The sequence below is a fragment of the Hippoglossus stenolepis genome, chromosome 13 (genome assembly GCF_022539355.2).
Source record: "Hippoglossus stenolepis isolate QCI-W04-F060 chromosome 13, HSTE1.2, whole genome shotgun sequence".
NCBI classification, from domain to species: Eukaryota; Metazoa; Chordata; class Actinopteri; order Pleuronectiformes; family Pleuronectidae; genus Hippoglossus; species Hippoglossus stenolepis.
In genome coordinates, this window is record NC_061495.1 from 11099573 (window position 1) to 11115394 (window position 15822).

Consider the following 15822-nt stretch of genomic DNA (forward strand, 5'->3'; position numbering starts at 1 on the left):
TGGAGAAATCAATCTGGGCTGGAAGTCAAGGTGAGAAAGGAGCTCGCATGGCCTCTTATAAAATCCGCTGCGAGACAAAGTGTGGGGGAAGAGTGTGGGACAGAGACACAGAAAGAAAAACATGGCAGGACGGTTTCTGTCATTGGTGTGGATCAATAAGGGGAAACACCAGGGTCGGAGGTGCAGAGGTCTCACTCAAACAATATTATGTCTTATTTTATAGAGGTCGTATTCCAAGCTACTTTGGGTTTGCAATTTCTTTTTGAAGCAATTTCTCATATATGTTTTGTGCCAAAAGCAGGAAACAGAAACACTCTTCAAAACCAACAGCGACAGTTAGGGTTATGACTCAGTTTTAGTGCGTCTCACTCTGCGTCCACCAAATCTCTGCTGAGTGTTAGTCATCACCTCTGACTCAGGTGGAGAGAGTTTGACTTCATTTCAAAGATCTAAACTTTCTCTCCGTAAAACCATTTCAAAGATCAAACAAAGTGAGTTTCATTATAGGATTTATTCATATGAAAATAATATAACAATAATAGGAACATAAGACATGTTTCAACTGCATTGCTGTAAGCGGGACTGTGTTCAGTGTATAGTCAAGGGCTGTCCCTGAATAAAACAGATACAGGATTTGTGCTCTTTGAACACTCGATTGTTAAATTGATTTTTGACAGGAGGGACTTCTGCAAAGAAATGCTACGATGGAGTATTGGGGCCATATGAAGAAAATAATGATTGAGAAGGAAGTTGTAATTTAATGAGAAAAAGTTATAATATTACAAGAAAAAATGTGTTCTAATAATAATAATAATAATAACGTGATTTTATTACAATTCATTCTCGCATTTTTATTTTTTCAAATTAAATTACAACTTTATTTTAGTAAATGTGCAACTTTTTTCATTCAACATTACTACTTTTTTGTAGTATAACGACTTTTTTCTAGTTTACTCATAATTCCAGATCGTTTTTTCCCTTTAAGTGGCCCTAATACTCTGTCGTAGAATGCAGTCATGCAAAAGGACTTCTTTTTTTTTCCATCCAGTACTTGTAGCGTTGCATTAATACATATCTGTGAACATTTTAGTGATTTGTTTGCTGAGAACGCTCCAGGAAACAACTCTTTAAAGATTGAAGAAAGAAAAGAATAAAACGCCAGCTGACCCAGCCCAGCTTCATTTTTACTAACTGACTAATAATGGGCTAATAATCTCACTATAGTTTCATATTCGAGTGTATTTCGCACAACATTATGTCCATCACAACATCAAAACACCTATTCAACAACCTACTCCAAACCTACTGTTATCGCCTTTTAAAGGTGCGTTAAGTGAATTTTCCTGCCCCTTCGTACAAAATAACTGACATAAAGTCTAACCTATTCTGAACACCTTTCTCGGGATCCCCTGTCAGCATTCTCTCAAACAAATAACGATTCAGTATTATTATTTTAATTATTTATAAGTATAAGTATATGTTGGATATATTCCCTCTAGTGGTCTTACTAGTTTCTGCTGCGACAACATGACTCGCTGTGCCAGAGACACGACCGTGCTTCTTTAAACTTCCTGGCAGCTAATGGAGGTCAGTGTGGGTCATGTTTTGCTTAACGGCCCATTAAACCACGAACAGCACTGCAGTTTCAATTCGGCCCCGACCAGACAAAGCTGGTCAGAACAATGAGTTTGGGTCTGTGATTATCCTTGGTCCTCACTGGCAGGTACATTTATAGGAATGTGCTTCTGTGTAATCCTTGATTGTCGAACACTGTCCTACCTAACTACTCCTCGTGTTGATGGTGTCAGTAAAGTGCAGACAAACTGTGAGCCGGCTATTCTCTCTCTCTTTTTTTTAAAAATGTATTAACGTGATAAAAGTGGAGTTGTCACAGCAGCTTAGTAATTAACAGGTTAAAAGGCTGATGTGCTTTAGGCCCACGAGAGGTAGCTGGCCTTGTGGTTATTATGCTGAAGTGTCAGAATTGCTAACGCGTGTGGGTGGAGCCACTGACCCGAGAACGAGAAATGCCATGCTTATCTGCCTCTCGAGCGTCGAATTAGAATAAAGTCCGACGGCCAGAATGCCAAGAACTACTTAACTGCTTATTATCATCATGAAACCTACTCATATCTCCTCTGATCGTACATATTTTAGCTCCGGCAGTGTTTTTACCAAATAGACGTTTTGGCAACTTTTCACTTTTTCCTTCCTCCCTCTGAAGGAAGTGCACCCACTATAGATTCAGTTGTATTTTCGGATTTTTCGCCGTATAATTGGGGCCGACTTGGGCCACCGTGCATGTGCTTGATATGCTTGTGCTTCCTGTTCCTACTTTATTGTAATGAGTTGTAAAAAATTCACTCCATGCAGGGTTAGTGGGCAGAGCAGAGGCTGTGTGAGAGTGCAGGCGTACAGTCCTCGGCCACCTGCAGGAAAGCAGATTCAAATTAAAGCAACCCGGCGCAGCCCTGCTGAAGCGTTACAGAGGGGCTTTGTTCTCTATTGGTCCACGTAAAATGAATCCTCCAGTGTTATTCTCATGAATATGCTTCATCGCTGTGAATCACGCTCCCCCTCAGCTCAGTATCATGACAGTTACACAGTTGTTTCGATCTTTTCAATGATCTCTATCATAGACTTGGAGGGAGAAAGCACAGAGCAGTCGTCTTGATCCCAGAGGCTGCCGGGGCTCGAGTTCCCGTCCGAGCTCAACCCGTCGTCCTCCTCCTCGCTCTCCTCCTCGCACGACTCCAGGTAGTGCAGACCCAGCGCGTTGATGCCAGAGTCCTCTGAGCTGGACGGAGAGGAGCAGTGGTCCATTTTGGGGCCCTTTATCTTATCCACTGGGGAGGGGTGTTTGTGTTCACTGTACACCTGCTGGACCGGCTGCACGGGCGCGGCCGCAGCTGTGTGTTTTTGGGTTGGCAGCGTTGGCTTGACCGGTGGCCGAGGCTGAGTGGAATTTTTGGGCAGCTTAGACGAGGCTGAAGCCGGCGGGGAAGGGGTGGGAGCATGAGGTGGTTCTGGCAAGGGAGGCAGAGGCCGCTGCACGTAGCACATCTTGCCACTGATCCGCTTCACGATGTAGTCGTCCACAAACAGGTCGGCGATGACGCAGTATTTCGGCGACTCCAAGTGAGGCGGGGACTGGAAGCAGGGGGCGAGCTTCAGGAAGCGCTCGGCCAGGGAGACAGACAGGTCGATGGTGTCGCTGTACTCGGAGCCGACCTGCGGCACGGTTGTGCTCGGGAGCTTGCACACATTGGTCATGGGCTGGTACACATATTTGCCTAAAAGAGACGGGAAAAGACAAAACACAGAAAATCACTTTCATTGTTAGATTTTACTTTATGACAAAATGCTATGGTTCAGAAAATCACTCATAGTCTCTGTTACATTAGCTTATTGCATGTGAATTATGTTGTTTATAAACATTCCATCCCACAAAGGATAACCACTTGACTTTCCTGCAGTTCCCCTCAGCACTAAAGAGCATTTGAGAATATTTCAGCTTATTGATTCAGTTTTCTGTCTCTGAAACTTTGCTGCTCACTTTAATCACCGGCAGCTTTTTCAGCAAAAAAAAAAAAAAAGCTCTTTAAAAATCTGTGCATAACCTGCTCAGCACCAAGCAGCAGAGAGACAAAGTAAGAGACCAGCTCGAGAAAATAGTGCACCATTTAGCAGCTGAGGAGCCGGATCTTTCCCTCAGGATTTGGTGGAGATCAGCACAGACTTAGAGGAGAAAATATTACATACATCAGGTGGACAGGAAAAAGACTCTTAATGAATGCTTATGTTTCTACTTGTCAACTGAATGTTTCAAAATGCTGGTGTTTGCTAATATGTTCACAATACTGACTTGAAATGCGATAAAATTTCTTCGGCCACAAAGGATCTCTCAAACAGAATTTGATCTAATTTGATGACGTCGTCAAGCAGAGTGGGATCATGGGAAAAGTCTACCTGACTCAAATCATGTTCACCACAGGTAAAGCAGACATGTAGCAATTAGAAGGCAACAAAAATGAAACTTCCCATTAACTTGAATAAATTTGGGGATTTCTCTGCGTTTGAACATTGTAGGAAACATTTTGGAGAATGTAAGTACACAAGTTTAAAAAATATATATAACCTAGGTCTGGTCATTTTTTGACATTTAATAAAGAATTGTTACATATTAGATGCTTAAAGGAAAAACAGCACGCAAGCAAAATCTCAACCTAGAAACTGCAATTCATGTCACAGATGATAACAAATACAATTTAATTCATGTCCGTCTGTTAACTCTTGTTACTAATATACAGTATTTAACCAAAAAGTATTTTGCCATGCCCTAATACCCAAGTAGATTTTCTTTTTCTTTCTTTCCAGTAAGTTAATTATCGATATAACACAACAACAAAACGTTCTTAGGTTTTGCTTTACCAATAAAATTATAAAACTATGTTTGAGCATTTGCATTTCAAACCCCTTTTTCTTTTTCTTTTCTTTTTAAAAAATAAAAGTGAATTTCATGACGCTGTGGGGGCACATTAATTCATCTCTTCAAGTATGAACCCTTCTCATCATATAAAGCCACACTTGTTCCTTGGGTGACAGTAGCAAACAGAGCAACACAGCAGCAGCACAGTCTCAGCCAAGGACACAGTTTTTGAAGTGGGCTCTGAGTGAATACTGTGTCTGTAATAACCAACCATGTGTCCGTCTGCTGTCAGAGGGAAAAATGTAGAAAATTTTTTTTCCCTCCTCCAAACTGCTGCAAGACTCATTTGAAAAATGAAACTGCATTTAGAATTACGTTTACACCTCAGAAATCCTGATGTGGTGCTGAATCACATCTGGACAAAGAACACTGCACAGCGTCACATCAATCCTGGCATAAATAGATTTATTCTGGAGAATATTAATATATTAAACACGCCGTCCATGTGAGTTATGCCTCATGTACTGGGTTTGGTGTGAAAATGACTTGCTCCCGAATGTTACTCATTGTTTTGAAGCCCGCAGCCTCATACTCTCGAGCGGTGCTGCCTGAGCAGTGTGGCTCAGAAGTGTGTTTAACTGGCTCCCTGGAGATGGAGGAACTGCAGAAGATGACAGGCCTACGCATCGCTTCCTCTTCGCTCCGCGTCCCTGTCTTTTGTTTCAGCGGCTGGGGGACCCCGTCAATCAGTCTCATTTCCCAGGTTACAGTGAACACGTCATAACTACTTTCAGAGTAGGAACGTGTGTCTGTTTAGCTGAGTGGACAAAGAGAATTCCTAATGCTGATGCGACATGTTTTCAGTATAAAGTCAACTACTTTTCACAAAGATTCCCATGACCAACCTCAATTTCAAAGTCACAATTTATTGTCCACCGATGTGAAGCGATCAAAGGAGGCTACGACTGAAGTTTCATGTCCGTAAACATTGTTAAAGCCAAACACGAGAGCTAATGTCGATAAAGACAAGAGGGGAAATAGTCGTCGTCCTCTGTTTTAATGAGAGAAACTCAATGGCCCATGTTCAGCCGGAGACGAGCCCATTCAGGCAGACGAGATAGAGGCAACAAATGAGTGCTAAAGCTGCAGAGGGCGACGTGTTGACATTTAGTTTTTCAGCATATTACATCTAATTGCACTCATCCATCTGGAGTTTCAAATACAAAGAGCAATACTGAGGGACGGGCAGATGCTTCAGCAGACAGTAAAACAGACAGGCATATGGAACGAGCCCCACACCAACGCTGGCCGTCCTCCCCGGCCTTGTCAGAGAAACACGGGCTGTGTGTAGATTTAAAAAGGGCGTCTGCGGAATGCAGAATTAGTTTCGCATTTAGTTTGAAATATCATTGTTTCTCTGAGTCCCAGAGGAAAGTCCACTGCATGTGAGATTAATATCAATTAGTTTGGCAAAAAAGGAATCTGAGAATCCTCATCAGGAGCAAAATATAGCTTTCTGCAGGCTTGAGATACACAAAGTTCACATTATTAGAAATGCTATTCTGTTACAAATGCTATTATTATTATTCTTCCAACAGCCACCAGAACCATCACGGAGCTGTGTTGTCACAGCTTGGTCCCAGTTTTGTTTGCATCATGCTCGTGCACAAGCATGAATGATTTAATATCCTGTTATAATATATTGGTTTCACACTATTCCTCTGATCAACATCTGAGGCTGGTTACACACAAAGGACTGACTGTGTGCGTCAACTCCTAAACAGGATTCCTGTTTAGGAGTTGACGCTGTTACAGGATGATAAAGAAGTGAGATATCGATGTCCTTATATTTGTCCTTATATTTTTATCATATTTGGTTTTATGTATAAATATTTATATATACTATACTGAGGATTGAAACCAACAGTAACTGACAGACAGCGAACACTGTCCGAGCAGCTTTATTGATATTCAGTTGTACCCTTCTGTGTTCCCCAGTGCTGAAGTCGACACATGACAATGTCAGATGTAAGGCAGCCTCTGCTCGCCCTCCCGGCTCTGTGTGTCCCTGTGTGTGGGTGTATGTTTGTATTTCTGACCTAACGAGGCCCAGTCCTAACAATGAAAGAAAAATTGCAATATTTTACCATCCTGAAGACATTCAGTCGAATCTCAGTTTAAGGTTAGAACAAAAATGAAGACAAATGCTGAATATATTACATATTTTTCTTGTTGTCAACACAACCCAGAAATGGCCAGAAGCAACAATACTTTATGGCTCAAAACCTTTTGAGTGCATCACCCCGTCTGTGCCACTCAGCCAAGCCCATTATTTCCAACTGAAGGAACAGGTCACAAAAATTCAAAGTTTAATCAGGCGTTCCTGAAATATCCCGGTCACAGGAATAAGATGGACAGGTGATTGGTGGATGGATGGATGGATAAACAGACAACCTGAAAACAGAATGCCTTTCGGTCAAGGCAGTCGCCGGAGCGGTGGCATTAACAAAACGGAGAAGTACCACAGGAAACCACTGGGGGCAGTGTAGCCAGTAGTTTAATCGAGACGGCCATAGGACATGAGGAAGAACTTTATGAGGAGAGTTGTGATGGTAAGTTGGACCACCGCTGTTTACAACGTGGTCACTTTTCCCTCTTTATTAAGGTACATCATCAGAACCTATCCCACCGTTGCCATGTTTGTTGTCAGAAACTCTCGAGTCTGCACTGCCGTCTACTGGATGTATTGCTAAACAACAATAATAACAGTAAAGGACGCATGGCAGTATGTGGGCAGCGACGGCTACATCGTTTGAAATGGACGCATCTGTTTTTGTACGAAAAGGCAGCATAAATGAACCTTTACTCAAAAAGGACTAAATAGGATATTTGGTTGGGAACTTTTTTCAGATGGGGATTTGGTCTTTTTGTAGGATTTGTTGATAATAATAAAAAAAAACAAACATTGAGTATCATCAGATTATCTTATTTCATAGTGTTGGTTAAAAAACAAATCCACCATCAAATGGTAAGAAACAGTTACTGGTAATGTATCTGACTTTTTCATCCTTTTTGTTGTTTTCCTGTGCATTTGTTGTTCCCTCGAGATAATCGGCCGAAGTGATGTCACAAGACATTTCAAGTCTTGCTACAATAATGATTGACAGAGTGAAAAAAAGTGCAATGTGCAGCATTGACAGTAAATGTCAGGGTTTTGAGTCAGTGCTGCAGAATCAAACCGTCGGAGCTACACTGCAGACCCACTGCTTCACACCCACAGTCACACTGAGACAGAATCAACAGCAGAGGAAAGTCAGACTCAATGTTTTCGACTGACTGCAGCCTCAACTGACCAGAAAAACACGCAGCCACAGAACATGTCGCTCTTTGAGGAGAAAGAATGATTCCTACTTCTTTTCTCTTCATTGGATTAAGCCTTTTCATTATGTGAACATTTTTGCAGAGGAGTTCACTGAGGAGATCAGGAACTGAAGGCAACAGAAACAAGGCTGTTGGATACATAAAAAATAAGCAAATAACCGCTTTTCAATACGAGTATGTCATTATGCATGCATGACCTCTGCAGTTAAAAGCCATGGAGGTGAATCTCTCCTCTACTTTACAGTTAAGGTGGGTGAAGTGTCCACAAAACACTTTTGGAGTTTCACTGGTAAACAGCGTTGCAGCCAAATCCAATAAGCAAACAGCGACCACTTCTCCAAACAGAAAAAAACTATAGAAAGAAAAACATAAAATGCCTCCATCCTGCTCCTGTGGTGTCATCCAAGTGTCCATAAGCCCCGACAGTCACGAATTCTCACAAGAACCGCAGCAGTAAGTAGGAGGAGGATAGTGGTGAGTAGTTTTTATTTTTCGGGGAACTATCCCTTTAAAGGGAAACCTGGGATTAATTATTATAGTCAGTGTTAAAATAATTCCTCTTGGAACAAGGAGCTAGAGAACATTATATACAGCCAAAATATGTTTTTTTAAAAGATGATTCATGGTGAAAATCAGGAGTGCAGGAGGTTAATGAGAAAGCCGTAGAACAGGCAGCTCACTCCTGGAAATTTACAGATTGCACTCTGGAGGAGCGGAGGAGGAACGAGGAGCTCCAACTCCTCTGCCTCCACCCGTCTCCATCCTGCAAACCTCATGTGTTCTCTGCTGTGTCTGGCCGACAGTCTGCTTTAATACTGGAGATAGGAGTCTCCCTTAATAATGCAGCATGTAGCCCATCAGCCTCTCGCTCTCCTTCACAGAGCTTCCACATCGCTCCGTCCAAATCCCAGCTCTGGCTCTACAGTCTGCAGCTGGGAGGAGACGCTCGAAGGCCGAGGTTTGTTGTCGACGAGCTCAACGTGTTGTCAAAGATGAATGAGCACGACTTGTCTTTTACGGATTATGTAATTTTGATAGCAGTTTATATCAAAGCCTCATAGAGACTGAGTCATTAACAACCCCCTCAGTTTTGAATCTATTTGTATGTTTGAGTGAAAACCAGCTGCCTCATAATGCAACATATCAAAGATGTTGGAAAAATGTGGCTGTATAAAATTAATAATCTTAACAGACTGTCCTTATAACAGCTGCTGCACCCATTTTGCTGGTGCCGATAGGGTCTGGCCGCACATCCGCAGCTCTTTGTGTTTAAATCTGTGCAAACAAAGGGAGCTGCAGCTGCAGGGGCAACAACATACAGCAAGTTTCAGGTTTCAGGCGAGAGGGGACGGCCGACCCAGCGTCACGTGAAACTCCTTTTCCTGTTTCGTGGCTCCAGAGGCCGAGGCTGTTCCTGATTTACAGCCAGTCAGAGATCCAGTGTTTGTCTGTCACCACAGTGAAAGAATGTAACCCTCAGAGCTGTTTTCACAGAGCAAACACAGAGGTTCAACAGCTGTAAACACAGGTCTTAGAGGAAATGTTCAAGTCCAACACAATAGTAACACGACCATATGAGCTTTTAAAGAGTTATTGGTCACTGTAGTTATCCCTCCCTGCCAATACTGACTATAAATGCACCAACGTTAGTGGGAATAGGTGATAAAATCCACAATCCTCCATTTAAATACATTTGAATTTGTTCTTTAACTATCATACCAAACTCAAAATTAACTGTGTCAGGTCACAGGGTTGTGACACATGGGGGCTGTTTGTAAATCACACTGTCACACTGGTCTATTGATGCTTTACTGACAAACAGTGGGTAATCAGGGTTTTTCCCTCGCAGCAGACATCTTGACTTATCATAAACCGTTTTCAGACTAGAACTCTGGGAAAAATGGGTTTCCAGAGTTTGCCTTTCACATATGACGACAGCAGCAAGAGATTGTCCGGGTCGGACGTGTTTAAAGCAACACGACAATGTCCAGAGAGTTCAGGCGAGGGGTTGTGCCAGGGTAGCTCATACAGGAGGGAGGACAAGACGTATAATTCCTGGTCTTTCCTAGTTGACATCTTCGAGATATTTATGTTCTTCCAGTTTCGCCGCCCGTCGCATGTGAGAAACGTCATCATCAGCCCACTCGCTCACTATAAAACTTTCATGCTGTATTCTCGCACGGGCTCGCTCAGACATTTTTTCCAGACATTTCACTCCTGGATGTGGGTTGGCAGGCAAAGTTCCAGAAAATGTCTGGAGCAACTGACATTTGCGTGCTCACATACAGCCTCTGGCGTTCAGTGCATGTCTGAAAGCAGCTACAGTAGAAAAAGCACACGGCTCTGTTCCATTCGGATCATGACTGTGAACAAGCATAAAGATACCAGGACCCTAAACCTGAAGGAGCTTAATAGCAATCAGCCATTATTTATTTTTTTCATCTTCCCACTTTGACCTGTTAAAACCTCTTCTGATACAATTGTTGGTCTCTTTGTTAATGCATGATGGGGGGAGCTAGCGAGCGGCTCTGAACCGTGTAATTATATGAGGGCAAAGTGCCTGCGTTTAGATTCAATGCCATGAATGGAAAGAAATAGCAGATACAAGGTGAGTCCACCTGCTGCCTTTTCAAAGCACATAATGTGAAGTCACCCGGTATCTTTGTCACGAGGTGAACAAGTCTGCGACGAGGCTGCGTGGGTTTCATTTGGACTAATTACACGATAGTCGTCTTTCGTCAAAATCTCCTCTAAAGTTCAGCTCGGAGTTAATATGAGGCTTATTCCAATCGTTTTAGCTTCAAAATCCTCGTTGCCTTTGTTCGCTCTCAGTTTTTCTCACTGAGCTGTGATGAGGAGACAGTAACACAAACAGAAAATGTGCCATTGCATTCAAGGAGACCTGAGACAATCTAAACCTTTCCTTCCAAACATAAGAGAAAAGTTGTCGTACTTTTATTTCGGTGCTTGCATCATTGAGAGACCTGCAGGCGGAGCACTGCAGCTTCCCAAACACGATCAATCGATTCGAAAAACATCCTCTCAGGCCTGCGCCGACAATATATTGATCCTTTAATAACAGCCGAGGCTCTTTTCTTTATGATTCAGCACTGCAGTTAATTTTGATTTGGTCACCACATCAATCAAATTAAGGTCAGAGCTTTACCCAATAAACCTCCTTATTTCACTTTAGTAAGATCTGCAAGCTACAGCTGCGTGATGTGACAGACGAGACCACGAGAGGAAGTCTGACAGACAAGATCCCACTTTCTTGTATCTACAAGCTTGGAGGAACAAAACGAGAGCTGACAGAGAACGAACAGACTGACAAGACCGTTCAGGAGTCATTAGACTTTGTTAGATTTTCTTAATGAGTAATTCATCGCTCTGCCTGGTAATTGTAATCAGTTGGTCGAGGATAAAGAGAAGGACAAAAAAAAACACCATTCAGACCAGGTGGTTCCAGTGCTGCTGTGAGCAAGAACCTCATCAGACATGACATATTGGCAGTGACACTAAACACAGCTAATTACCACAAATGAGAGGCTTGGACTGATGTTGTCACCAGCTGGGAACACCGCCTCCGCTTAAATCCAATTCCAGTTTTCCCCCAGTTTCTCTGCCAGAGGTTTCCACAAAGCTTAAAGTAAGTCAGAATGACCAGAAGGCCCATCTTGCTTCTTGCTGATTTGTGACCTGTGAGTGCAGGAACCAGAATCGTGTGACACGGTGTTCGGTTTGCGCGCGGCACGTAGGAAACAGGAGAAGCCCCAGAACTAAGTCGCAGGTAATTACCGCACACGGCTCTAAAGGTAAGAAAACACACATAATTTGTGTTTGAGAATTTAAATGCTGACCTTTTTGTGTTTGTTTCGCTGGAAACCTATTAAAAAATGTAATTAAAAACGCCGCCTCGCCGTGCTCCCTGTGGTGAATGCACAATTATCAGCTTCAGAACAAGTTTGTACTCCAGGCAATAGGCGTAGGCACATTCAAAATGGAAAATCGCAACATTATTATGCTTCTCTAGGAAGAAGGGCGTGAGCCGAGCCGAGCCGAGCAGGCGTACCTCGCATGCAGAAGCACGCCATTATACTTTTCTCACTGGGTGTCCTGGTTGTGCCTGATTCAGCAGTCTAAGCTGGTTTACTCTCATTGTGGTGCGTGCGAGGGGAACCTGTGAATTACAGGGCAAAGAGATGTTGAAGGTGAGAACGCTCCTTTGTGATGTGGCTGGCTCCCTCTTCAATAGCATGACACATCTGAATTATAATGGGTACAAAGGGCTGTGTGTTTATCACACAGCACCTTTTGAGTCGGAGGGGTGAATATTTCAGAGCAGGGAGGAGGAGCGAGTCCAAATGTTTACAAATGATGCAACAACGGAGCAGGCTTCTGCAGAGAAATCACAAATTTCCGTGTGTGGCTCGTCAACAGACACTGGAGAGAATTCATCATTTTTATGCCACATCAGATATTTCAAATCACTTGGCTCGCTCTGAACGGAAGTCGGCATCTAAATCCAATGATTACATGGCAAAGATTACAATGTGACGAGTGCAGTTGTATACTGTAAGCCCCCCTCGGCTGACGGGTGTGGAGTGGATGGTGATTGTGTTTTACACTGATCTGAGGATTTTCAGGGCAGCCAGCGATGAGGGGGTGGGGGGGGAACTAAGGGGATGGACGCCCTGTCGGGTTCACGCACAGTTTTTGGCCGTTTGGTGGCATCAAGCGTCACGTGGAGACTCAGTGTAAATGGAGACAAAATATCCGAGGTATATGGATGTCACAAATACTACATGGCTGCTGATTTTGTCACTACTTGACTTTAGCCCTTTTCCACTGGTCAAAAAAATCCACCCACATCTGGCTTTTATCTGCAATGGGAATAGATTCGATCAGCAGCCTCTCCCAGGTCAAATGACTCTGCAGTTGACAGGTTTTAATCGGCACCAGCTCAGCTGTAATGGAAACATGACACCCGGGTGAACGTCCTAATTTAGCGAGGACGCTAGGCGAGAGAGCACCTCGGTTTTCCATGCATTTGTTACGTCGAACATTACACACTGGGGGAAAAACAGAAGGGCAAACACTCGACTGGCAAAGGGAGAGTAAAAGAGGCGTTTGTCTACACGTTGGCACGTCTAAAATGTTGGCATTGTTCTGCATTCTTATCGAATGCCATGAAAAGACCAAGAGAAAACACAGAGTATCCTCATTCATCTCTTTCAGACATCCTGGCACTGTCCATAGAACTCAGTCCAGAGCCCATTCCTTCCTACTGAGGCTGTAAGTCTTTAAATTTGGGTCACAGATGTATAATTCATTTTTCAGAAAGGGAAGTAATTTAATAAGAAAGCTGGGCTGTAGTTCTCAGTAATTGTTGCCCATAAAAGAATGAGTAACACATATTTAGGGACTATTTCCAGCGGTGGATTAATACCCATGTCCATCGCGATGTGTGTGTTGTATATAGTTCCTGAACAACAGTGAAGGTCTGTGGTGGAGAGGATTAAGCTACATCAGGCTTTAGCTCCACGGACACAGTACTTTACTTGTTAGTCGTATCAGCACATCGTCTTTTCAAGGGATTTGTTGACATTAAGACAAATGTCGAGTGTCACAACACTCTGAAAGCAGAAATGAAACTGATGACTGAATTGATGCATGTCACGTCACACAAGAATTTCCAGTAAGGAAAGCAGGGGCGCATCCAGGGGTGAGGCGAGGGGGGCACTGACCCCGACTGAAATCTGATTGAAATGTATCGAATGATGTGCGGCTTTCCTCAAAGCTATGGGGCTAACAGTTAACAAGGAATGACTTAAATGTGCACCTTACTGAATCAGGAATTATGCATGAATATTGGTAGTAGACTCTTTTGAAGGAAATGGTCTTGATGAGACATAAAACAACCCTGTTATAGTATGTACAGGAATACATACAGACTAAGCCCCTTTCCCATTTGGAGTTCAATAAAAAGTAAATTGAAAGACACAGGATATCAAACATTAAGATTAATACCGTTACCTCCACCAAGGATGTTATGTTTTCACCCTGGTCCCTTTGTTTGTTGGCTGGTTGGTTTGTTTGTGAACAAGATGACACTAAAATAATTGAATGGATGTCCATGACACTTGGTGGAAGGATCAGGGGAGAACCCATTCAATTTTTTTTGAGGATCCAGATCAGGTGGCAGATGCATTCATTATTTTTTACTGTTGTTAACACTGTGAGATGGGGCATTTTTCAACATTTTCATCATAATATATCATTGATCTTGATGATATGTAAGTGTATGATATTTGGTGCAGCCTGATTGGATTTACAGGGACTGTTAGGCCTTGTAATTTGTGGATTTTGCAGAAAACAAATCTAAAATATACAAATTTCCAATTATTTATTTTTACTTTGAACATATCATGAAGACTAAAGAAGATACACAGAACTGTATTTTGGACACGCAATTTGCAAGGTCCTAAATATGTATAGTTTACACTGACTGGGCTGGAAATCAAAATTCAGAACAGTTTACGAAACAGATACAAGTAAATTCAGATAAATACATGAACCGTGACCTGAAACATTCATGCCCCCGCTCATGAATATTTCAGCCTACATTGTTTAGACCACATCAACTATTCATATAAGGAAGTCTATTTGTAGGTTTGACTCTCATTAAGAATATCTATACAGGACTATGATGGTATACCTTATATATGCAAGGAATACAGACAAGACAGTGAGATGAATTTGAAGTTTTAGGGGAAATTAAAACAATAGTCAAGTGAGGAGACTTTACATAACCTCCCATAATGAGCCACATCAAGCCTTTAGTAATAAATTGTCCATATTTTTAGTCAATACAGAGTCTGAGCATCTGGATTCCTGACATGGCGGAGAGAAATCAAATACCCAGCATCTGTTTTTCTCATTCTCGTGCCAGTGAGATGGATTTCTGGTGATTCACTGAACTTATTATCAAAACCATGTAGGGAAAAAATGACAAACTTACAGTGACACCAGCCCAAATGGCAGCACCAGTGCAGCTTGAAGCACTTCCCGTGGCTGTGCGTCGAGCAGATGGAGAGTCCGTCACACGGCAGGAAGTCTGGTCTCCCCGCGCAGCTCCTGGCCAAAGCCTGCGCCTCGTCCAACTTCTCACTCTTCGGACACTTGCGCGCTCCCGAGGCGGCCATGCCAACATTTCCTGGATCCCCCTAAACGCACACGGCCAAGTAAACTACAACATTTACCCGTGAAGGACCGAGCCGGGGGTTTGAAACGATCCACGCAGCCCCCTGCAGGAAACCTCTCAGCGGGGATCTCTGGGATATCCACTGGGCTACAGCACAGGCGAAGAGGAGTGCGAGTAAAGGAGGTGAAGAGTCATATTCAGATGCTCCCGTGGTCGTGATCCACGCATCTCTCCATCCTCTCCTTCCTTCCTTCCTTCCCCCTCGCGTCGGGAAGCTCCTCTGCTCTGCGCGCTGGTGACGCGCGTTTACGGCACAACTGCGCGCGTCTGAACTTCCTCACACAGCGGGAGGAGTCCGCCAACACAAAGCCAGCTGCTGTGCGCACTTCAATCACACACACACACACACACACACACAAAGCTTTCATCAGTCCCTCTGACAACTTCAAAACACCAAGATCTGCATCCTGAAACGAATTCACACTCAGACTGACCTAAAAATAAGCACTCATGGGTTTTATTTGAGGATTGTATGCAAATTGTGCCACATCTGCTTCAATTCACAGTCATATAAACTCACATTGTTGGTAGTGCATTAAGCTTTCAGATTTAATAAATGATGTATGGTACTTGCAGGCAGACATTAAACACGAGAAGAGCATATTACATTATAACCCAGCTGCTCTCTCCCTCTCTCCCTCCCTCTGCAGCCGCTAGGTGGCAGCTCGAACATCTGCTCAGTGCTGGGGCGTGAGATTTACACGAGCCCATTGATTTATATAAAAGCATCCGAGAGTCGTGTCTCAGCCTC

At 43.1% G+C, this 15822-nt stretch overlaps 1 protein-coding gene across 1 annotated transcript; it reads right to left on the reverse strand.

Moving 5' to 3' along the window:
- Positions 1–492: 492 nt before the first annotated feature.
- zgc:162707 (UPF0524 protein C3orf70 homolog B) lies at positions 493–15359 on the reverse strand. Its single transcript, XM_035174942.2, has 2 exons — positions 14829–15359; positions 493–3293 (listed from the first exon to the last, which is right to left on the reverse strand). The coding sequence occupies exons 1-2, from the start codon at positions 15010–15012 to the stop codon at positions 2599–2601; spliced, it is 879 nt and encodes a 292-aa protein (XP_035030833.1). The 5' UTR covers positions 15013–15359; the 3' UTR covers positions 493–2598.
- Between the last annotated feature and the right edge of the window lie 463 nt (positions 15360–15822).

Excerpts from the sequence above, each read along its gene's own strand:
- zgc:162707 (XM_035174942.2), bottom strand. The coding sequence starts at position 15,012 with ATGGCCGCCTCGGGAGCGCGCAAGTGTCCGAAGAGTGAGAAGTTGGAC. Across the intron at positions 3,294-14,828 it reads CCATTTGGGCTGGTGTCACT|GCAAATATGTGTACCAGCCC; the intron begins GTAAGTTTGTCA and ends CGTCTCTTTTAG.